Raw genomic sequence first — 25874 nt, 5'->3', positions numbered from 1 at the left:
AACAATTTTCTACAACCACCCTCTGACTTCTGTCATCAAGCCAATTTTGTATCCAATTGACTACCTCACCCTGGATCCCATGAAGTTTAACTTATGCAACAATCTACAATGCAGATGTGTCAAAGGCCTTGCCAAAGTCTGTGTAGACAACATTGACAGCACCGCCCTCATCTAGCTTCTTGGTTACCCCCTCAAAACTCTCAAATTCGTGAAACACGATTTTCTACTCACAAAGCCGTGCTGACTGTCCCTAATCGATCCTTGCCTCGCTGAATGCTTGTAGATCCTATCTCTCAGAATACCTTCTAACAACTTACCCACTGCAAGTGTTAGGCTCTTCCATGCAGCTCCTTAAACAAAGGCACAACATTTGCCACTCCCCAATCTTCAGGCACCTCACCCGTAGCTGTCGATGATTCAAATATCTCAGCTATGGGACCCGCAATTTCCTCCCTAGCCTCCCACAATGTCCTGGGATACACTTCATTAGGTCCTGAGCATTTATCTATAGGTAAGGTATCCAGCACCACCACCTCTGTAATATGTACACCCCTCGAGACATCACTATTTATTTCCCCAAGTTCCCTAACATCCATGCCTTTCTCAACAGTAAATACTGATGAGAAATATTCATTTAAGATCTCGCCCATCTCGTGGGTCTGCACATTAGATGACCTTGTTGATCCTTAAGAAGCCCTACTCTCTCCTTAGTTACTCTTTTGTCCTTTATGTATTTAAGAACATAAGAAATAGGAGCAGGAGTAGGCCATCTAGCCCTCCGAGCCTGCCCCGCCATTCAATAAGATCATGGCTGATCTGTCGTGGCTCAGTTCCACATTCCCGCCCTCTCCCCATAACCTTTAATCCCCTCTCTTATCAAAAACACATCAACCTGCGTCTTAAAAATATTTAGCGAGGTAGTCTCCACCACTTCAACGGGCAGAGAATTCCAGAGATTCACCACCCTTTGAGTGAAGAAGTTCTTCCTCAACTCCGTTCTAAACCGCCCCCCCTTTATCTTGAGGCTGTGCCCCCTAGTCCTACTGTCCTTTCTGAGCAGGAAGAGTCTCTCCACCTCTATCCTATCCATCCCATTCATCATCTTATACGTCTCAATGAGATCTCCCCTCATTCTTCTAAACTCTAACGAGTACAAGCCTAGTTTATTCAGCCTCTCCTCATAGCTCAACCCCCTCAACTCCGGCGTCAGCCTAGTAAACCACCTCTGCACTCCCTTGGATTAGTTGATCAGAGAGGTTAAGGAAGGATAATGCACCATGGTCACGAGTTAAGATTGTCTTAATGCTGTAACAGGAACAGGAGCCAGATTGGGAAGATTGAAATGTGATGTTACGTTTTGATTAGGAATGCAATACATTCAAGAACTTGAGTGGAAAAACCTGTTGGGAGATAGTGATAAACTAAGGACAGAGGGTCAAGTATAGTTTTGTTGATGAAAGGCTAGGGGATACCACCAAAGGAGCCTGGAAGGAAGCTGAGTCATGAGCAGTTTAGTAGGAATAGTGGATAAGACAGAAGTGGTTCTGTGTACGAGATGTAATTCGAGGTGGTACAAGAGGAGTAAGAGAAACTAAACAATGACATAGATTCATGGCTAGGTAGGCAGGTAACATGATGGGGAAGAAGCAGAGATAACTGATTTGATGGTCTCAATCTTAGTGACAAACTACATGAGCTCCACACATTTGCTAAGAGTTGGAGACTGAAGAGAAAAGTTTAAAGTTGAAGAGAAGCCATTGATTTTCTTTGCTCTCCAGGATGACAATTTGAAGAGATTATTTGGCCATTTATTTCACTGTGGGACTTTGCTATTGGTAAATTGTCCATACATTAGAACATTGACAAAAACGCATCATTGGCAGTGAAATGCTTTGAGATATTGCTATTTAAATGCACATTTTATAGATAAAACATATAAGTGATACAAGCAATTGATTAGAAGTTAAGTAAGCATTGGCAGAGAAAAAAAATACCCTTTTCACTGATCAATTGTCGTGCAGTTTCTTGCTGAAATTTCTCCAAGCTGGAAGTGTCCTCTTTCAAGTGGAACAGAATAAGGAATGGTAAGCCCTCTTCAGTTAGCTCCTGAAAAATTTAAACTCCATTTTTAAAATAATCTGTTTTGAAATGATAAGTCTTCACAAACATTTTAGTTGTCTTCTAACAGATAATGAATAAGACGTACCAACATAAGTTCAGCATGAAAGAAAGATCTTTTGGTCACAGTTCCTTCATCTGGTACTTGAGCTGTCCCATTTTAGAATCACTATTACTGTACCTAATTATTTAACACTTAGAGTTAAGAAGCTGCTCATAATATCCATTTTCTAAATTTATCTCCTGAAATTTAAGTTAATATTCTCTTCTGTTTTGTCATACTGCTTTTCTCTGCATTTCCTAACTGCAATGGCTTCCAGTTCTGACCTCAGTATCAAAGTGAGACCAGATCATTGCATAACCTCTGAATTTTTTTTTTAAACTGTTCTAGCTTACACTACCATTCTGTTTGGAAGAAAAATATTTTGCCACATGCCCAGACATTTAGAGTGAGCAGTCAATGGCTATGCCCGGGCCCATTTGCAATTTGGCTTTTGTTGATGTAGCATATTAACAAATATTGGTGAAAGGAGCGATCTGCATTGCTCAATATATGCATTGGGACTCCATACCTCAATAAGACGGCCTTATCAATAATGTCATAAATAGGATCTAAGTGAGCAGGGCCAATGTAAGCTTGACCCCAAAATAGGCCACATGGCTATCCTGCAGGATAATATCTACCTCTACTTTGGAAGAGTAAGGTATTGCAAAAATTTGAGCAACAAATGAAGCCAGCCATTTCGTATTGCTACAGTGCAGTAGCAACAAGAGTTATTTTCCACTGACAAGATGCTGCCATCAGGTCAAACATCCTACCACACAAATGAGTAACATGGTTTAGGAATTTCAGTAGGATGGTTACAGAGAAGATCCTGAGGGACAGGATTTATGAACATTTAGAGAAGTTTAGTATGCTCAAAAGTAGTCAGCGCGTCTTTGTCAAAGGCAGATCGTGCCTTACAAGCCTGGTTGAGTTCTTTGAAAATGTGACTAAATACATTGACGAAGGAAGAGCGGTAGATGTGGTTTATGTGGACTTCAGCAAGGAGTTTGATAAGGTCCCTCACACAAGACTTCTTCAGAAAGAGAGAGGGCATGGGATCCAAGGGGCTGTTGCCTTGTGGATCCAGAACTGGCTTGCCTGCAGAAGGCAGAGTGGTTGTGGTTGTCGTTTTCTGCATGGAAGTCAGTCACCAGTGGAGTGCTCCAGGGATCTGTTCTGGGACCCTGGCTGTTTGTAATTTTCATAAATGACCTGGATGAGAAAGTGGAGGGTTGGGTTGGTAAGTTTGCCGATGACACAAAGGTTGGTGGTGTTGTGGATAGTCTGGAGGGATGTCAGAAGTCGCAGTGTGACATAGATAGGATGCAAGACTGGGTGGAGAAGTGGAAGATGGATTTCAACCTGGATAAATGTGGAGTGGTCCACTTTGGCAGGTCAAATGGGACGAAGGAGTATAATATCAAGCGTAAGACTCTTACCAGTATAGATAATCAGAAGGATTTTGGGGTCCGGGTCCCATAGGGCTCTTAAATCGGCCTCACAGGTAGAGAATGTGGTTAAGAAGGCATATGGCGTACTAGCCTTCATCAATCGAGGGATTGAGTTTAGGAGTCGAGAGATAATGCTGCAGCTTTAAAAGACCCTGGTCAGACCCCACTTGGAGTACTGTGCGCAGTTCTGGCTGCCTCTTTACAGGAGAGATGTGGAAGTTATTGAAAGGGTGCAGAGGAGATTTACAAGGATGTTGCCTGGATTGCGTGGCATGCCTTATGAGGATAGCTGAGGGAGCTTGGTCTTTTCTCCTTGGGGAGACAAAGGATGAAAGGTGACCTGATAGATTGGGCAGATTCTCAGAGGCTATTTCCCAGGGCTGAAATGGTCACTACGAGAGGACACAGGTTTAAGGTGCTGGGGAGTAGGTGCAGAGGTGATGTCAGGGGTAAGTTTTTCACTCAGAGGGTGGTGGGTGAGTGGAATTGGCTGGAGGCAAATTCGATAGGGTCTTTAAAAGGGACTTCTGGATGAATACATGGGACTTAATAGGATTGAGGGTTATAGGTAAGCCTAGTAGGTAGGGATATGATCGGCGCAATTGTGGGCCGAAGGGCCTGTTTGTGCTGTAGTTTTTCAATGTTCTGTGGTTGGTGGGATGCCTGTCACATAGGCCATTGATTCCAAACTCTGACGGATTGTATCAAATAGAATGCTCCTTCAGTTGTTCACAAGAGACAGAGAACTGACATAGACCTAGACTGTGCTTACAAAGCTGAGTTGTAACGCCTAAAGTTTTGTGTGATTCCATGATCAAGACAGCACTTGCTGAACAACTGCAAGTATACAAAGAATTGCACTAATAACCAATTTAAGATAATCAATTGGGTTACAATGTAACTCACTTATGCTTTCTAAAAGCTACATTTATTTGATACACAAGGTCCTATCCGGTGCAGGCAAAAGAAGTATATCCAGGTATTGTGCCTTTTTTGATTTAACAAAAGCATAGGGGACAGAAGTTCTCTGGTGCAGTCTCCACCAGAAGTGGCTTCCTAACCAATTAGCACCCTTTCCCCACGCAGTATACATTATTGCTCCATTTGAAATTTAACATTCTTGCATCTATTAAGATGAAAAGCTTTGACAGCATGTCTCTTTTTTCAGTAATACTTCCAAGTTCTATATTACTACATGACTATACATGAACATAGGCTGCATATTTTAAGCAAATTACAATACTTTTACTCAATTTGATATTTTTCTGCTCAATTGTGCAACTGATTGAATTCATTCTGTGCTGGATATTCTGGAGGGTCTGAAAATAGATAAGTCCCCTGGTCCGGATGGGATTTACCCCAGGATTCTCTGGGAGGCAAGAGAAGTGATTGCAGAGCCTCTGGCTCTGATCTTCAGGTCGTCGTTGATCTCTGGTATAGTACCGGAAGATTGGAGGTTAGCGAATGTTGTCCCATTGTTTAAGAAGGGGAACAGAGACTTCCCCGGGAATTATAGACTGGTGAGTCGCACTTCTGTTGTGGGCAAGGTTTTAGAAAAAATTGTTAGGGATAGGATTTATAGTTATTTGGAGAGTAATGAATTGATTGGAGATAGTCAGCATGGTTTTGTGGCGGGTAGGTCATGCCTTACTAACCTTATTGAGTTTTTTGAGAAAGTGACCAAAGAGGTGGATGGGGGTAAGGCAGTGGACGTGGTGTATATGGACTTTAGTAAGGCCTTTGATAAGGTTCACCATGGTAGGCTTCTGCAGAAAATGCAGATGTATGGGATTGGGGGAGATCTAGGGAATTGGATCAGGAATTGGCTAGCGGATAGGAGACAGAGGGTGGTGGTTGATGGTAAATATTCATCATGGAGTTCGGTTACGAGTGGTGTGCCTCAGGGATCTGTTTTGGGGCCACTGCTGTTTGTAATTTTTATTAATGATCTGGATGAGGGTATAGTTGGGTGGATCAGTAAATTTGCTGATGACACCAAAGTCGGAGGTGTGGTAGATAGTGAGGAAGGGTGTCATAGTTTGCAGGAAGACTTAGACAGGTTGCAGAGCTGGGCCGAGAGGTGGCGGATGGAGTTTAATACGGAGAAGTGTGAGGTAATTCACTTTGGTAGGAATAACAGATGTGTCGAGTATAGGGCTAACGGGAGGACTTTGAATAGTGTGGATGAGCAGAGGGATCTAGGTGTATGTGTACATAGATCCCTGAAAGTTGGGAATCAAGTAGATAAGGTTGTTAAGAAGGCATACGGTGTCTTGGCGTTTATTGGTAGGGGGATTGAATTTAGGAGTCGCAGCGTTATGTTGCAACTGTACACAACTCTGGTGCGGCCGCACTTGGAGTACTGTGTGCAGTTCTGGTCCCCACATTACAGGAAGGATGTGGAGGCTTTGGAGAGGGTGCAGAGGAGGTTTACCAGGATGTTGCCTGGTATGGAGGGGAGGTCCTATGAGGAGAGGCTGAGGGATTTGGGGTTGTTTTCGCTGGAAAGAAGGCGGCTAAGAGGGGATCTTATTGAAACATATAAGATGATTAGAGGTTTACATAGGGTGGATAGTGATAGCCTTTTTCCTCTGATGGAGAAATCTAGCACGAGGGGGCATGGCTTTAAATTAAGGGGGGGTAGTTATAGGACGGATGTCAGGGGTAGGTTCTTTACCCAGAGGGTGGTGAGGGATTGGAATGCCCTGCCTGCTGCAGTTGTAAATGCGCCTAGTTTGGGGGCGTTTAAGAGATCCGTGGATAGGTTTATGGACGAAAAGGGAATGGTTTAGGTTAGTGGGTCATTGTTTTGTAACTGGTCGGCGCAACATCGTGGGCCGAAGGGCCTGTTCTGTGCTGTAATGTTCTATGTTCTATGTAAAATCCATTGCTACATTTTTTTAAACTTCTGATTTTCCTGCTTCAGAAATGTGCTTTTTAACAAGAATGCCTTTGGCTTTTAATCCTACAGATTAGAAACAGGTGTTGAAGCAACGATCCATGCAGGATTCTGTGCAACAGCTTTCCACATCACAGCCTAGAATTACCTCAAAGTGAATCACACTCTTGTTATGGTCAATTGCTCCCACCTGCGAGAGGGAGCTCCACACAGGTTTGTCTGGGCCTGCTCACTGAGTCACACTGGTGTAGTCATTGGGGTAAAATGGGTACTGGCAGCTGAGCCATTTGGAAATTGGTGTGGCGCTGTTAAAAAGACCTTCATCCTTCAGCAGCAGGCCATGGCAAAAAGGTGAGAGAGGAGAAGTGTTTAACACTAATAATTTCACTAAGCGTCTTAAGGTTTTCATTGTGCTTGTCCAGAATTGAGACTGAACTAGGACTCTCTAAACGCAGAGCTATTTGCATAGAACCCACCCAGAATGCGCATCAGGTTGAAGATGTGAAACCAAGAATTTTTCTTCAGAATCTGACCTGAAACAATTTCTAGCTCAAGAAATATCAGCCCTTTTGTTTGTATAGAATATTCTTTCGTAATCTTGAAAGATAACTTTGAATAGTGGAAGGCAGGAATGTAATTATTCATCCTAATTTGAGAGTGAAGCTATCCAAGGAACAAGAAAAATTTGCTTTAAAAAAGTGAAGTCAACCCAGGCTACACTTATATGACATTGTGGCATGTTAGAGCTACACTGATACAATTGTGAAAGTAACCCACTTAAATATCTGCTTAAACAGAGTGGCTTCATAAGACAAGCCAGAAGAGTATGACTGAAAATTGAAAAAATTATATTGAAGATGAATCGTCAAATATAATTTAGCAATATTTTCAGTGCTTTATGTGGATGTTTTGTCCTCAAATTGCGATCATTTAAGGTGTAAAATTGACTCAGAATTGCTGATTGTTGTGGGTTAAGCAATGTACTCTTAATAAAATGTTTACAGTATTAGTACAAGTCCTTTAAAATACATTATGCTTGTAGATTAAACTCATGCTTACCTCTCCATTTTCAAAAGTAATTTCCCTAACCAGTGGAACACACTTATCTTGAGTCCAGGCAAACGTCAGGTCAAAGTTGGTTAATGAGCCCAAATACACCATGTCTGGACTATTCTCCTAAGGAATGGGTAAAACATATACACGTAAAGTTAGCACCAAATAAAGTGGCATCTTGAAGCATGCAACAGTTTCATAGTACTACAGGAGTCAATGTCACTAAATGACTGCTCGGCCATTAAGCAAAACTAGCTATGAATTCTAAACACCAAACAGCAGGCAAAGTAGTTTGAGAAATTGCTGACAAGAGGGTTTGAACCTACCCCAAGTGGTTTGTAAATTACGTTATCACCACTATATCTCTCCGGTTTTGCCACATCCCTACAAAGGAAAATAAAATGGATAAACATCACTCACATTAGTTTCAATGCTGTGCTGCTAAATTATTCAGCAACAACACAACTATTCTAAAATAGAATTATCCATTGCAAGCCAATGTGCAATCTATCTTGCTTGAATACAAATGGTCATAGACAGTCATGATTTAGTGCAACAAAAGTACTGGCAGACGAATGGATTGCAAATAAAATTAGCTTTTTTCTCTCCTGAAACACAGGACACAGCATGCAATTCATTTTGATTTGTTCATCAATACATTGTGCAAGCATGAACTGAAACTGTAAGTATTGAACTTGAAATAGAGCATCGCTCACAAAATAACATTTAGTCATCGTATGTGGTTTTGGTTCTAAATATATTTGAGAAATATTAACTCGTCAAAACAGTCAGTGGGCAGTGAGAGAGAAATAGTGAAGAGATATCATGAGTGGCCCACTATTTAATGTGACAGCTTCAAAAAAATGTTACTTTTCTTATTCATAAATTTTACAGCATGAATGCAGGCCATTTACCCATCACCTAAAGTAAGTTATTCACTTACTTCCATTCCCTCACCCTTTTCCTTTTTTTTAATATTTTTCTTTCCAGATACTTGCATGTTTCCCAAACCATTTCACATCCTAACAGCCCTCTGGATGAAAACATGCTTCCGAACTGCTTCATTACTTTCACCATGTTCAATTTGAGCCCTTGGAGTTATCAACTCAACCAATGGCAACTATTTTTCCTGATTTACCTCAACAAATTTTGTTAATTTTGATCACCTCTATTAATTCTCTTACCCTTCAGTGTTATAACATAATTATTGTAATCTCTCCTCATAATTCAGTCTCAATTTCTTGCATCATTTTAGTAAGTCTCTTCAAGATCTTGAGATTCTTCTCAAAGTGACGTGGCCACAACTTAACAGTTTGACCAACGATTGTGGTGGTTTAGCTTAGCATTGCCTCAATGTCCTAATTTAGAAAGCCTAGAGTTTTATCCTACTTCTTTTACAGTTTCATCACCTTGTCCTCTCAGAATTCTGCATCGGAATCTGTAAGCGTATGGGCTGCTCAGCTTTCTGCGGAGTTTTACTAATTTAGCGCATAATTACTCCTCAAAGAATTCTTCCATACTGGTCAGATATGACTAGCTTTTTACAAAGCATGTTGGCTACCCATAATTAATGTCTTTCTAGGTATTGTAGAGAAAAAAAGACAGATTTGGATTATATAGTGCTTTTCACACCCACCGAACATGTCAAAGCACCTTACAGCCAATTAAGCACTTTTGGAAGTGCAGTTACTGTTGTAATGTATGAAACATGGCAGCCAATATGCACACATCAAACACTGATGTGTGAATTGCTAGATAATTGTTTTTGAGATGTTGGTTGAGGGCTAACTCCCCTGTTGTTCTTCGAAATAATGCCAGGTGATCTTTTACATCCATCCAAGCAGGCTGCTAAATGGTGGAGAAGGCTTAAAGGACCATATGTCCTAACCCAGCTCCTATTTCTTACATTCTTCTATATTAATTTTATTCTGTTTTATGGCATCTGGCTTGTATTCCTTTGAATTTACACGTTTGAAGGGGCTGTAATAAAGTTCACCGTTTTCCCATCAGAATCATAAGGCGAGTTAAAATGTCCTTGTGAAGAGCTAACTTTTGATGTAGTAAATGAGCTTGCATTGTTTGGGAACATACTGTGATTGTAGTTGCAAGGACCAGGACTTTGCAGAAACAGATGGTTAATAGAAGGTTATGGTCATCGACAAGGCTGGTATGCATGTAGTTAGCCTGGTTTATTTGGTATAATTTTAGGGCTAGTAGCCAGTGATCGTTAGAATCCTGAGGGTGGGTGGAGGTCTACAGTCGATCAGGCAGTCTACAGGAGTTGAGACCAATCACCTCCAGCTTAGGAAAAAGGGTTGTATTATTTGCTTGTCAGTTAATGTAATTGGGAGACACTTGTATTATTACATCGTATCTATAGCACAGAAACATGCTATTTGGTCCAATAGGTTCACATTGGGGTTTACACATCAAATGAGCCTCATGCCTCACATCTTCATATAAATCCACGTGTATTCTTCAAGTCCTCTGGCTGGAACCAAGGGCATAACCTCAGGATAAGGAGTAAGCTATTTTTGGATTGAGATAGAAGACATTTCTTTATTCAAAGGGTTGTGAATTTTCTGCACCAGAAAGTTGTAGATGGTCAATCATTGAGTCATATCCAAGACTGAGACTGATGTAGCTTTGGGCACCAAGGGATTTGTAGATCAAAAGGAAAATGTTAGCAGGCAAGTATGGTTGATGTGCAAAATTCAGCCATGAAATAATCTTCTCCACATGTATACTATCAAATCCTTTATAATCTTGAAGATTTCTATCTAGCTTTCCTTGTTCCCTTTGAAAGGAATGAGCCCCAGCCTGATCATTTCTTCCCTAGTAGAAATAAGCTTAAATTCTCAACGTTGTTCAAATCAATCCTTGCCTATTTCAATCTACACAATCTCTTTCAATGCTACGATCCCTCTCAAGCACACTATTCCTTTCTTGTGGATCCCATCTCTTTTTGTCCCACCACTGGCAGCTATGCCTTTAGCTATCTCCCTCTAAGTTCTGGAAGTTCACCCTTAAATCTCTCTCCCTTTCCACCTCCTTTAAATATCATTCATAATTCCCATCTCTTAGCAAGCTTGTGGATATTATACTACGTTACAAAAATGCAAATGACAGTTATCGGAATTTCTCTAAATACCTTTAAATCAGATGCAGGTATAGAATAAACTTCTGGTTCTAAGAAACAAAATAATCTCCCCAACTTTCTAAACTCATCAGTCCTTGGTGCATTTAAGCAATCTGAAGCAGATGATCATAAAGAGGACTATTTCAAAAAAGGTAAAAAGGTAACATTAAACTCACGTTAAACAGGATACACTTGAGGAGAGGAATGACTCGGAGCTATAGGTAAGCCTTCTACAATGTGACACTTCTTTGTGTAGAACATTAACGTGCGACTTGTCTAGGTCCTAGCCATTTAGGAGGTCAGTTGATCTGCACCAAGTTGAAACATAGTGTGCCTAGCAGTCCCAAAGTGCTGTACACATTTCCAGCCACAGTAGCACCTTCCAAACCCGTGCAACCAGAGTTTAGTTAAAAAAGTTTATTAGTCACAAGTAGGCTTGTGACTGCAATGAAGTTACTGTGAAAGTCTGTTAGTTATCACACTCCAGCTCCTGTTTGGGCACATAGAGGGAGAATTTAGCATGGCCAATCCACCTAACCAGCACGTCTTTCGGACTGTGGGAGAAAACCAGTGCACCCGGAGGAAACACATGCAGACTCCACACAGACAGTGACCCAAGCTGGAAATCGAACCTAGGTCCCTGGCGCTGTGAGGCAGCAGTGCCAGTTATGCAGGTTGACAGTGAGAATAATTAAGTGTATAGCCAAATAGAGATCATATGTTTTACTTACGGGTGTGCTGTTTGTTCAGGGATAATCCATAAGTATAATCTGTGAGAATTCTTTCTGGAATATTGTTTCCACTTACAAAATATTACCTATAGTAATAGCATGGGAAAGTTTTTAAAATGTACCCAATACAAATAAATGGCAGTGTTGAACAGAAGACCACCTGTTCTACTGACTGAACCTGGGGAGAATATGAAATGTTTTTAATAATTCCTCAGTATCTTTCATACCATGCCTGAGAGAGCATGATCCCTTAGGCATTGTTGTATGACATATGCTGTAGCAATTCCTAAGTAAATCCACAATGCACAGTACACAATTACATATTAAGCAAGTTATTTTCCTGACAAAAACACAGTCTGATTTTTGTTCTTGATAAGTATACAACAGCTGCACACAACACTTAATTATCAGTTCTGGAAGACAGTATTATTAGTTGTCATCAATCCCACTGGGTCCCTGTAAGCAGCAGATTAGTTTGAAGAGATGTAATTTTTTTTTGAATCATTATTTATCCAAAGCCTGAAACTATACATCTTCTATTAATCCCAATGCAAATAAACTTGTGCATTCAACTTCATGTTCTCTTTAAATAGGATATGGTCAAAGCGACAGTGTTCACACCAACTTCTGCCTGAATAATTTTTCCATGACAAAATATTTGGAATTTCACACAATACAGCTGACTAAAATTAAATAATTTGAGAGAAGAATTTATCCAGTCACTGTGCGTTGTGAAATCATACCTCTCTTATAACCTCTACAAGCAAGCTAAAATACCAAAAACCTAAGCACTCTGGATCTTAAAGCATTGTATCAAAGCTGTAAGATGTGCATTGCCAACATAAAGCACAGATCAAGATTGAAATCAGTCATGCTGCCGCAGCAGGCCTTTTCTCCACAAAGATGCAGAGAGGAAAGAGTAGGATGTGGGTGGGGTTTCAAAGAAAGTCAGAAAATACTTCTGCTAAGCTGTTCTCATGCACTCATAGCAGCAAGTTACAGAGCAACTCTAACAGAGTCCTCTGAGCAGATCACCTGCCTGGCCTTGAATGCCAGGAATATTGCACAATACCAGGAGATTAATAAAATCTTTGTATCATCAATTCCCACTCCAAAAAAGCCTTATTAAATTGAAACAAATTTAGTTCACTCTTACCCAAATGCAGCCAGAAAGACGCAATCATCCCGTAAAATATTGGACACTTTTTCAAAGACCCTGTAATTGTCGGAATCTCTCTGTTCAAAAAATCCAATGATGTTTCGCTTGCTGCGCTGTAAAATACAACAGCCACATTCTGGATTGTTCAACTGATATAGATGTATGATCTTAAAGGCAGTGTAAGGATATAGTTTTACAATCCAATTCAGTGCAAATTCCAAAGTCAAAAAAGGCATTTATTTTGTGAAATGAGCAAAACTACAAAACAATCAAGAATTTGAGCATAAATTCCCTGAAAAACGGTGACACATTTTTTGTTTGAGAATATAAATCCTGCACACAATTGTGACTGAACAGGTAGGCAACTGCAATAGTGTTGCTCTGGGCCAACCTTCAACAGGTGCAAGAGAGTAGCTTAGGTTTGACTTCCTGCTTTTTCACCTGTCCACAGAAACACAAGGAAGATCAGGGACTCAGTAGAACAGATATCAAACTGCATCCCATCTCTGTGGTATTGTGCCAGTGTGCAGAACCATTTAATGATCAAACTACACAAACCCACCACGTGTCTTGTCCCTGCCTATAGTTCACAAGCAAATCACAAAAGGTCAAGATGAAATGCTGACCCTGACAAATTCCATATTGTACAAACAATAGCTGTCACGGTCACCATTACATAGACTAGCTCTCAATTTCAGATTTATTCATTGAATTTAAAATCCACCAGCTCCACGCTGTAATTTGAATCCATGGCTCATTATCCTGAGTCTCTGGATCACTAATCCAGTGGCATTACCACTGCACCACCATCTTCCCACAATTGGGCAATCTAGAACAAGGGGGCAGTTTCAGCATTAGGGCCCAGTTAGGGCCGAGAAGGAGAGACATTTCTTGATTCAAAGGGTTGTGAATCTTTAGAATTTTCTACCCCATTTAGTCAAGGATTTGCAATCACTGGATATATTTAAGGATGAAATAGATGGAATTTCGGTCTCCAAAAAATCAAGGGTTATGCTGCGCAAGCAAGAAAGCAAAGTTGAAACCCAAGATCAGCTATAATAGTGAATGGCAGAGTAGGCTTGGCAGACTGTTTGACTGACTCCTGCTGCTATTTCCGATGGAGGGCATGGAAATTAGGACGGAAGAAACAATGCTTTGCTCACAACTCCCAGCTAACTTCGTTGCTTGCTTCAGCAATCCTTTTCTGATACTTCCACAACTGTCTACTGCAGCTGCTACTCAATTAAATGAGGCAGTAGGACATGGTAAAGAAACACAAGACAATGCCTTAATTTTACTGATTCATTAGTAGATAAAGATTGATGGGGAAGATATAACATTATATTTGACAGCTAAGTCTCTCAGTCTAAGGTTTGCAGACCATTGCCCAAGAAGTTCAATTACCTAATCAGGACTGGCAAAATGATACAACCCAAGCTGTCTCTTCCTTATTCACCAGCAACTCTTCATTCTCTAAAATGAAACACTTATACAAATTACTTCACAAAGCATTCTGATTAAAGGGAGCTCTAACTCACTATGGCTGTCCATTTTTGCGAATGGTAATTACTGGTACAATACAATTACAATACACTTTAACAGGTTGATACCCTTGCATCTCCTCCTTGCTACTTGTCACATATTCAATGCTATCCATCCCTTCAAATATTTGCCAGGGAAATGTGTGCAGAATTCCCACTGGAGGGAAGCCACAAGACACAGAATGACTAATCACCTCAAGTTGCAAAAAGCAGCCAAAGCAGCTCACAGGCAGATCCACTGCTTATTTTAAGAGATGAAAAGCTCAGGAGCACTTTTCTGGCACCAGGTTAATGACTAGACCCCACCAATGCATCCTGGTACCCTGTAAAGCATTTTATGGATAAAAGCTTGAACTGTTTTTTCTGGTTCCTTAGTCCCAGGGGCACAATTTTATCCATTCTTGGATTCCATCCTCCTTTCCTGTAGATCCACTACATCAAAAAGAGGCGGAGAAGAAGCACGAACAGAGACACCAGCATATCTCTGCAAACAGTGATGATGATGCTGATGATAAAGAGAGAGAGAAAAAGCATTCAGACTTAACTCCACTCAGAATTCCTACATTAAACTCCTGCCTAATGCTCCCTGGCTCAAACAACATCCAACTTACTGCCTAAGTCATTTTGCTTCTTCCCTCCAAGCGACATTTTAAAGTGGAACAACTGATGATGCCATTGAGGATGTGGCAGAGTGAATAACAGACCATTAGGTAGCTGGTGGAGTGCAAGTAGTGGGTGAAAAATGTCACTTTCTAGTGGAGGCCTCCCAGACTGAGAAGACAGTGGCGATGGAGTCATAGCCAGATTATGCTCCTTGGAAACAATGTAGGTACTGGCTGTACTGAGGGAAGAGACGACAGGATGAGGGGGGGATTTGTGGGTGGCAAAACTCAGCTTGTGCTCTGACCTAGTGAGATACAGCAAGAAGCAAATTCAGGTCTGTGTAGGCAGATTGATAAAACAAGAAATCAAATCATTGCAAAGAGAAATTCCCAGCTGCAGAAATTGCTAATGAGACTCTCTCTCCAGTCTCAGAAACTCCACATCTGCCTGTGTCAGCTGATCCTGGCAACAGCTGTGCCTTTACGGTTGTCAATCTTGTTATCGAGCGCATTGTCAGTGTTAAAGTAGGAAGTTTGGCACTACATTGTTAGTGACCCTCATTGTAACATAAAAGCACAATAAAATTAACAGTACACTAATAGAATTCAAGAAATAATTGCTTCTTAAATAGATGAGGATTAAGAGTCTCATGCTATAGTGTGTTAGAAGTATGTGCACGTGGAGCAGATGGTGCATTACTACAATAGTTAACACTATTTAACAAAAAAAATTGCTAATCAGGAAATGGAACCAAACCAAGATTTTAAATAACAATTCACAATTTACTATATAGTTAAAACAAATCACACCTTAAAGTACTAATTCACTAGTTCTCCTGTACCACAGTTTCTAAAACACCTGAAAGTGCAATAATTTTACAACATACAAATGAGTAGGCCACTTAGCCCCTCGAGCCTGTTCTGCTATTCAATAAGGTCATGATTGATCTGATTGTAACCTCAACTCCACAATCCCACCTATCCCCAAAAACCTTTCAACCCTTTTGTTTATCATCAATAATCTATCTACTTCTGCCTTAAAACAAAGATTCTGCATTCATCACTTTTTGAGGAAGAATTCCAAACACTTCTGATTTTTGGAGGAAGTATTTTTGCCTTAAATGGATGACCCCTTATTTTTAAACAGTAACCCCTAATTCTAGAATTTTCCAATAAAAGGAAGCATCCTCCGCACATTAACATCATAAAGATGTCTGAGGATCTTATGTGTTTCAATCAAGTTACTGCTTACTCTTCTAAACTTAGCGGATACAAGCCTAACTTGTCCAACATTGTCTCCTAAGACAGCTCTCCCATTCCTGGCATTAGACAGTGAACATTCTCTGAACTGCTTCTACTGCATTTCTTTTTTTCCCTTAAATAAAGAGACCATTATTGTACACAGTAATCCAAGTCTAGTCTCATCAATGCCCCCTATAACGTGAGCATATCCTCCCTACGTTTGAAATCAATTCCCCTTGCATTAAATGATTTAAAAGATTCTATTATCTTTCCAAACCAATTGCTGTACCTACACACTAACCTTCTGAGTTTCATGCACTAGGACACAACACATACCTCTACATCTCAAGGGTTTTGCAATCTCTCACCATTTAGATATTATGGTGATTTTTTTATTCTTCTTGCCAGAATGAATAATTTCACATTTGCCCACATTAGATTCCGTTTTCTAGATCTTTGCCCACTTAATCTATTTATAGCCTCCTTATGCCATGTTCACAACTTATTCTCCTATCTTTGTGTCATCATCAAACCTAGCACTCAACTTATATAAATTGTAAGAAGTTAAGGCCCCAGCACAGATCTGTGTACCATACCCTTTTTTTACATCTTACCAACCAGAAAATGACTTTAATTTTTTTAATTAGTCACAAGTAAGGTTTACATTAACTCTGCAACGAAAGTCCCCTAATTGACACATTCCGGTGCCTGTGCGGTTCAATGTACCTACTTATGCAACGCTTTTTCTTGTTAGCTAGCTAATCTTCTATCCATGCCAATACGTTACACCCTATAGCATGAATTTTTATTTTCTGCAATAAATTTTAATGTGGCACTTTATTAAACGTCTCTGGAAATCTGAGTACATCCACTGATTCTTCTTTATCTACAGCACATTATTTCTTCAAAGGAAAGCTAGAAAACTAACATAAAGAATTACCGTGTTTTAGAGTGTATAAGACAGCCTCTGAAGTCTTGAAAAATCCCTCCAAGAACAGGGAACAACTCATCTGGCAAGTATATAATATGAACCACCAGTGCTGGTGTAGGTGGTTGCCATTTTGATATGTGGAGAAAATATCAGCAATTTGAATTAAATCAATGCAACATGTTTTATTGAGTGAATTAATTCTACAAGCTTACCTTCAACTACAATCAAACCATTTTAAAAAACAGTCAAATTCATTGCTTTCAGCTTCTGATGCAATGAGTTAATCAAATTCATTGAGTCACTTTGGCTACAATATCACCTAAGGTCCCACTTTAGATCAAATTTGATGTTTTCAGTTTTAGGATCATCTCTCCGCAACAAATCATCTTCATCTCCAGCCACTGAATTAGAAATTCCGCATTTTTCAGTGATCTCCTGACAGTTCATGCATTACCAGCAGTCCATGATTTGACAACAAAAGCACAAAACATCAAGAAGAGCAGCATACATATTTCCACTGTTTTTCCTTTGTCAACCAAGCACCAACTCCATTTGGTGTCAACATATCCCTGAATGCCCTGTTAAGAGAGACACCCAAATGGTTTAACCAGGGATGTTAGACCCCTGGTTTAACTGTAACGAGTATTATTTCTTTTCAGATACTTGTTGATCTCATTGGATACGTGGGATCTAGACCTTTCCTACATTCGTGTGCTGCATTCCTTGCGTAGGTGACCAGGGTGCCTCTTCCACAGTTTATCTACAGCTTTACTCCAACCCCATTCATCCATGATGTTGTTGTGGGCGTGCACAAAAACCCCTTCAAGGAGCTTTATTTCCGGCATAGTTTTAAGTTTGAAAATTACCATAGGTGTTAATTTTGTTCCATTGGCCGTGCAGTCAAAGACCGCCGTGAATTTTGTCTTCTCGTGTCCTGTCGTTTTCAGTTGAGCTGTTTCCAAACCTTTCCACGCCAGCTTGGCTACAGGCATACAGAAATTTATGGGTGTTATATCCATGTCGCCAATAATAATGGGATTTCACTGTTGTCTGATGAAGAATCGCTGGAAACTGGTAATTTTGGAATCAAGGTTTTTTTTTGGTGGTCTTGGAGTGATCTTACTCTTTTGCTGCAATATTAGACATTTACATCCTATAAAATGGTTACACCAACTTGCTGTTGCTTGGCAATCTTTGTTAGACTCAGTCTGATTTGGTTTACTTAGATGCATAGACATGCATTTCTGGTAACGGTGTAACCATTGTGACATTTTCAAGGACTCATCTTAATACATGCTTCTCGGAATCAAGCCAGTTTCTGAACTCTGCTCTGATGACCCATTTGGTCTTGGTCATAATCTTCAGGAAAGATTCCACTTCCTTGCATTCTCCAACCAGTTTTCCCATCAACACAAATTCCCTCACTGCAGTACAGTAATTTAACGGCAAAAGATTGATGAGGATAATGTGGTTGATACTGTCGCTATGGACTTTTAAGAGTTGTTTGATAAAATACCAAAAAAAAATTTTCTTAAAAAATTTAAAAGGCCAGGGGATTAAAGAGACAATTACAGCAGGGATACAAAATTGGCTGAAGGACAAAGAGCAGGGAGAAGTGCTTAATAGCCGTTTTTCAGGCTGACAGAAATATATAGTGGTGTTCCCCAAGAATCAGTATTAGGATCACTGTTCTCTCTGACACACATTAATTACCTGGACATTGGAATACAGGGCATAATTTCAAAGTTTGAAGATGACAACATTCAGAAGTATAGTAAACAATGAGGATAGTAAGATTTCAGGAGAACATACACTAGTCAAATAGGCATACATATGGCAAATGAAATCTAATATAATGAAGTGTGAAGTGATATATTTTGATAAGAAGAATGACAGCAAGCAATAATAACCAAATGAAATATCAAAAGAGACTGCGGGAATAGAGATACTGAAGGTGTACAGACACAAATCTTTGAAGGCAATACAACAAGTGAGAAGTTGTTAAAAAGCATGTGGGATCATTGGCCTGATTAATAGAGGAAGAATGTATAAGTTATGTAAACCCTTTATAAAAATATGGATGAAACCTCAGTTGGCATATAACAATTTGCATTTATATTGCACATTTAACACGGTAAAACGTCTTCAAGGTGTTTCCTAGGTGGGAATTTCAAAGATTTGGGCTCAGGCAGCAGATGGTGGCGTGATTAAAACATTGTTCACCTCTAGGCACCTCTCTTCAGGAAGGAGGTCAAGCCTGTGGTAAGGGTGCAGAAGGAAGTTACTAGAATGGTACCAATCATGAGACACTTCAATTAAGTGGCAAAGACTGGAAAAGCGGCAGTTGTTCTCCTTACAGCAGAGAAGGTTAAGAGGGGACTTTCAAAATCCTGAAGTGCTTTGATAACATAAATGAGGAAAAATTGTTTCTAATGGCAAAAGAACAATCTGGCATGATGGGTTGAATGGTTTCCATTCCATATTATTCTAATCCTTAAATTTTCTCAGAATATAGGGTTTTTAAATCATACTGTTATACGCTACACCCTCCTGAACTATCAACTTTAATTGAGGTCAATTAAGCAGAGCCTAGAGATCAAAGAACAATCTTTGGTCTGCTTGGATTATATCCAGATGTGGAGATGCCAGCATTGGACTGGGGTAAACACAGTAAGAAGTCTCACAGCATCAGGTTAAATTCTGACAGCTTTATTTGGTAGCACAAGCCACTAGCTTTCGGAGCACTGCTCCTTCATCAGGTGAGTGGGATTTTAGTTCACAAACAGGGCATATAAAGATACAAACTCAATTTACAAAATAATGGTTGGAATGCAAGTTGGAATACCTGTAAAGACTCTTGTTCCAACCATTATTTTGTAAATTGAGTTTGTCTCTTTATATGCCCTGCTTGTGAACTGGAATCCCACTCACCTGATGAAGCAGCAGCGCTCTGAAAGTGAGTGGCTTATGCTACCAAATAAACCTGTTGGACTTTAATCTGGCGTTGTGAGACTTCTTACTGGATTAGATCCAGCATTTACAACAAGGACCGAAAATCTGATTTGTCAATACTCTCCCTCTTCATTCTGTTCTTTCCACTCGAGTCTTTTGTGTAGCTATTTTTGTTAATAGACAGAATTATGACATACAAAACTCACACTTCATGGTTTCCCATCTAATAAAAATATTCTTTAATTTAGTTTGAATACAATGCCTTTGGCAGCTTTTCTATAGGGTTTAAAAAGTGAAAATGTCCTTATTAGAATAGCTTATTCAGTGCAAAAATATTTCTGTCCTGTACAATCACGGTTTTTGCTTTTTCTGAAGAAGATGCAAATACATTAGAAGACTTTTTTTTAAACACTCAGGAACTGAGGTTGCTGAATGCATTAATTTTAAGTCTTTTTCACGAGACGTGGATCATACCAAGATTTTCACGAAATTGAGTAAAATCTTTATCACGTACATCACATAATTCAGATTATTGTTTCAAGTCACAGAAAAAGCTTTGATTTCAAAATCAGATCATATAAACTGCTTGAACTTGGTGGGTCGAACATGTAAACTTACATCAACCGTTTCCAATTCGCTCAAATTCAGAATTTCTTGAACAGGATCATTTTTCTGCTGCTTGACAAAGTCTGCAAGTGCACTCACTGATCTTTGACCTCTGTACTCCCTCTTCATCATCATCCCATTTCTGAATAATTTCAATGTTGGATACTTACTAATTCGGTACCTTTGTGCTATATCCGCTGTAAATAAAAAAAAATCATAATAGTAAATGCACACGCAATGGTAATTCAAATACAAATGACTTCAGATAGCTTCAACAACTGCATACTGGCTCCCAACCCTTACACATGTATATTAAAAGGCAAATTCAACTAAGTGCAGAACAAAAAAAATTGCACGAGCAATTGACAAACACACTTGAAAGGAAGTCTTAATCAATTTTCCCCCCACATTTTAATTTTTGAAGAAATTGACTTCAAAAAATTTACTCTTTAGAACTAGCTGCTTTAAAATAACTGCTTAAAGATTCTGTTAACTGTTGTGATGAAAAAGCAATATAAATGTAGAACAAAGAACAAAGAACAACACAGCACGGGAAACAGGCCCTTCGGCCCAACGAGCCCGCGCCGTCGTCCCACTGTCTCAGTGACCTATTCATGATTTTAGTCTACGCCTAATGTGCGAGGATCTTTCCTCGTAAGACAGCCCTTCCATACCAGGCAGCATCCTGGTAAATCTCCTCTGCACTCTCTCCAGGATCTCTACATCCTTCCGGTGGTACGGCGACCAGAACTGGACGCAGTACTCCAAGTGAGGCATAACCAACGTTCTATACAACTGCAACATCAGACTCCTACTCTTATATTCTATACCTCTTCCTATGAAGGCTAACATACCATACGCTTTCCTCATCACACTCTGCACCTGCACCGACACCTTCAGGGACTTGTGCACTTGCACCCCCAGGTCTCTCTGCGTATCTATACTCCGGATAGTTCTACCTTTTATCGTATAACTCCCCTCCACATTATTCCGGCCAAAGTGCATCACCTCGCATTTCTCCAGATTAAATTCCATTTGCCATCTATCTGCCCAATCTACCAGCCTGTCTATGTCCTGTTGCATTGCCAGGCACTGCTCCTCAGTACCCGCCAATCCAACCATCTTAGTGTCATCAGCAAATTTGCTGATCACACCACCTACCCCCTCTTCCAAGTCATTAATATATACCACAAATAGAAGAGGTCCTAGTACCGAGCCCTGCGGCACACCACTGGTGACAGACCTCCAATTGGAAAAGGAGCCTTCCACTACTACTCGCTGTCTCCTCCTCCCCCCAAGCCAGTTCTCCACCCATCTACATACCTGGCCTTGTATCCCATGAGCCTTCACCTTTTCTATCAGCCTACCATGAGGGACCTTGTCAAACGCCTTACTGAAATCCATATAGACGACATCAACGGCTTGTCCTTCGTCAACCGTTTTTGTCACCTCTTCAAAAAATTCCACTAGATTCGTAAGGCACGACCTCCCTGTAACGAAGCCATGCTGCGTATCCCTGATCAGATTGCAGCGCTCCAGATGTTCATACATCCTATCCTTGAGGATCCTCTCCATTAGCTTGCCTATAACTGAAGTCAAGCTCACCGGCCTATAATTCCCTGGGTTATCCCTCTGACCCTTCTTAAACAACGGTACTACATTTGCAATCCGCCAATCCTCTGGGACCTCACCTGTGTCCAAAGAAGAGACAAAGATTTGCGTCAGAGGCCCAGCAATTTCATCCCTCACCTCCCTTAGCAGCCTGGGATAGATGCCATCAGGCCCCGGAGATTTATCCGTCTTTATACTGTCTAAAAGTCCCAACACCTCTTCCCTCGTGATGACTATTTCCCTCAACGGATCCTCAAACTCCTCAAGCACAGCACCAGACATCAGGCCCCTCTCCTGCGTGAATATCGACGCAAAGTATTCATTCAGGATCTCCCCCATTCCCCCAGGCTCCAAGCATAGTTCCCCTCCTCTGTCCCTGAGAGGACCAATCTTCCCTCTAACCATCCTTTTATTTCTAACATAGGAGTAAAATGCCTTAGGATTTTCTTTAATCCTACCCGCCAAAACCATTTCGTGGCCCCTTTTTGCCTTTCTGATGCCCCTTTTAAGTTCTCTCCTACAATTGTAATTTGATGAAAGCAAATTACTGTGGATGCTGGAATCTGAAACAGAAACAAAGTGCTGGAAAATCTCAGGTTTGATAGCATCTGTAGACAGAGGATAGTGCCAACTTTAAGTGTGGTTGACCCTTCATGCTCTGACGAAAGGGCAACTCGACTCCAAACATTGGCTCTCCCCACAGATCTGTCAAACCTGCCGAAATTTTCCAGCATAGATGCAATCTGACAACATTCAAAATAATACAGGCTAGCCTTTAACTGGCACTACTGGAATAGTTTGCAAATAAATGTACTAAGGAAGCATATAATTGTTACATGAAGCATTCTTCAGGAAAGGAATGTTGTGGGATGGTGATGGTGGGGTGCAGGGTAAAGAGAACAATTTGCCTTAATTCTGAAAATTTTTATCCCTATCAAGGCAAAAGCCTATTTTTTTGGGAGGTTAAAGAAACATTTTTCACTCTAGGCAAATATGAATTGCTGGACAAATAAAAGGGCCACTGAGTTTGCCTTCTACCATCCTGGTGGTTGCATGACAATGGAATTCTTGATTTTTATTATTAGTTCATCTCTATTAATTAGTCTACAACAGACTGCAAAATCAAAACTTAAAGATTTAAAGAAGGATACCATAATCTGTCCTCTTCAATATCAAAGATGTGGTCACGTATCAATCTTTTACACAGTAATAACAAAAGCAATGTTATCATTATTAAAACTTGGCCTTTATATTTAAGAGCCGCATCCCAACATTTACACAGAATACAAGCGAAGCCTCAAACAAGTACAGTCTGCTTCTGCACTTCAATTTCAGTAACTTGGAGCAGAGAAATGGTAGACTGACCATGCATCAGGATCTCTCTTTCACCATGCCTGCAGTCCTAAGAAGCAGGGTTAATTTCAAGTGGCAGCTGTGTGATATGTGTCAGTAAACGTGTGCAAAAAGACAAAGCTCTAAGAAACGAATTCAATGCTGGATGTTTGTGGATAATTATGAAAAAAGGAGGAACTAGGACTTTCACAAAAATTACAACATCACCACCAAGGAATTAAATCAACAATCATAGCCAGAATGATTCAGATTTAATGTCCAGGAACGTCCCAAGGAAAAAGTTAATTTCACATGCCATTACTGCTTCTTAGGTGCTGTAAATTTGGGTTGCAGCAGATTTAGATCCTACGTGCAAAGGTTAAGTTTAATTATCCACTAATGTCTCTTTCATTTAGAATAGACAGTAGCCAAAATGCCATTAAAGCTTTGTGAAAAACAGACAAGTAGACCCAGACAGAATTTGTTTTCAATTTTTAAAAATGGCCAGGAGATACAAGTGATCAGAGGACAAATTGCCAGTGGAATACACATTAAGAGCATCAAATGCAGATTCTCTTTCATTTCCTACTGTAAACATTCTCACTCCCCTCCCAGAAGAACTAAATGAGAGTATAACAATCAAGTCAGAACCATGCATGTATGTTGTATGTATCTAATCAACAGCCAGACTGTTAAGGTCTGGATAGAAAGTCAATCCACTGAGTACAGGAGGGTAAAGTTAAACACAAAAAAATACATAGAACCCTACAATGCAGAAAGAGGCCCTTCGGCCCATCGAGTCTACACCGAACACAATCCCTACATATTATACCACTAATCCCTCTAACCTATGCATCCCTAGACACTAAGGGGCAATTTCTTAGCATGGCCAATCAACCTAACCCACATATCTTTGGACTGTGGGAGGAAACCCACACAGACACGAGGAGAATGTGCAAACTCCACACAGACAGTGACCCGAGCCAGGAATTGAACCCAGGACCCTGGAGCTGTGAAGCAGCAGTGCTAACCACAATCTAACAAAAGTCATCAGTAATAGAGTTTCACCTTCCTGGAGGCACAGAAGTTTCCAGACATCCAAATATTTAGAGCTACTAAACGTCTAATTTGTTAAAACAAAAATGAAAGTGAAAGGCAATAGGCTTTAACTTTTGTGTGATCTGAAATGATGGAGCACAATTTTGCCAGTTCACAGGAGAGGAGATCACTAGGGAGGATCTGGTAAAAAGACATTTCTTCAGCCTCTTTCATTAAGGTGCCCTTACCCTCCGCTAAAAAGCTATCAACTTCTGGTAGCACTAGTGAGGAAGGCAGGGACTAGCAGCTTTAGGGGACAGCCAGTCATTCTAAACAGACATTGCAACAAGCAATGGGAGGCTTCACTCAGTGACAAAGTCACTGTCAAAGTCAAGGGCGGTGGTGCTACACTTGAAAGGGAAGGTGCTTTTACAGTGGGTATAGTAGACAGCAAGATCATTTTGACAAGGCTCTTTGGATTCTCTGAAGCAGCAGTGAAGGTGTGGATGGATCAGCAAACACATTGGAGGAAGGTCCTCTTTCATTCTGACACGTACTAGTTGTGAAGATCAAATGTCGAACAGGCACAGAGAGAGGGAGTACAAAATGTCAATGCCATCAATATTTCCCCAGGAACTGCTCACATTGATTAGTTCTTGCTGTAAACTTCATGTTGGGCTAGCACTTAGCTTGCCTATGATGTTATGGTTGACTAGTCTCCCAGATTCAAGGTTTTAACTTGAACATGACAGATGGCCACCGGGCAAGATACTGGATGGCAGCAGCCGGCTGTGTAATCTTTCACAGCTTCAATTTTTTTGATTTCTCTATTCTTTTACAAAAACCTTACTGGTTCACTAATATTCTTCAGGGTTGGGAAACAAAAAAAATCCCCACTTTTGGAAGGGATAAATGAAAATAGGGTGAGTGGAAATGAAGGTGGTTCTGTTTGGTTACAAATGGCTCAAGAAAAATAAGACCTGTAAAAAAAATACAAGCAGCTTTCAATGAGTGTCCAAAAACAGTCCTAAAATTTTAGTTTTTAATTCAAACATCATAGGACTGTTTTGTTGTAAAAGAAAGAAAAGTAGATTTAACTGTCAGATTTAGGGCGGCACAGTGACAGTGGTTAGCACTGCTGTCTCTCAGCACCAGGGACCCAAGTTCGATTCCTGATTTGGGTCACTGTCTGTGCGGAGTTTGCATGTTCTCCCCATGTCTGCATGAGTTTCCTCAGGGTGCTCTAGTTTCATCCCACAGTCCAAAGATGTGTGAGTTAGGTGGAATGGCCATGCTAAATTGCTCCTTAGTGTCAGGGGAGAACTAGCTAGGCTAAATGCATGGGGTTATGGGAAGACAGCCTGGGTGGAATTGTGGTTGATGCAGACTCGATGGGCCGAATGGCTTCCTTCTGCACTATAGG

At 40.4% G+C, this 25874-nt stretch overlaps 1 protein-coding gene across 2 annotated transcripts in view; it reads right to left on the bottom strand.

Annotated features, from left to right (window-relative positions):
• Positions 1 to 25874, bottom strand: part of erp44 (endoplasmic reticulum protein 44) — a 100654-nt gene that overhangs the window by 21991 nt on the left and 52789 nt on the right. For both annotated transcript variants that reach the window (XM_080208467.1, XM_080208475.1), the window contains 5 exons: positions 20483 to 20667; positions 12594 to 12709; positions 7894 to 7951; positions 7574 to 7690; positions 1995 to 2106 (listed from right to left, as the gene is read on the bottom strand). In XM_080208467.1, coding sequence (XP_080064593.1) covers positions 1995 to 2106; positions 7574 to 7690; positions 7894 to 7951; positions 12594 to 12709; positions 20483 to 20667 — 588 coding nt within the window. The remainder of the gene's footprint in view (positions 1 to 1994; positions 2107 to 7573; positions 7691 to 7893; positions 7952 to 12593; positions 12710 to 20482; positions 20668 to 25874) is intronic.

Source organism: Carcharhinus amblyrhynchos, chromosome 2, assembly GCF_965287045.1.
Source record: "Carcharhinus amblyrhynchos chromosome 2, sCarAmb.v2.hapA, whole genome shotgun sequence".
Taxonomy (NCBI): Eukaryota; Metazoa; Chordata; class Chondrichthyes; order Carcharhiniformes; family Carcharhinidae; genus Carcharhinus; species Carcharhinus amblyrhynchos.
Note: the sequence above shows the minus strand (reverse complement) of the source record. Positions and strands in the feature narration are given on the sequence as shown.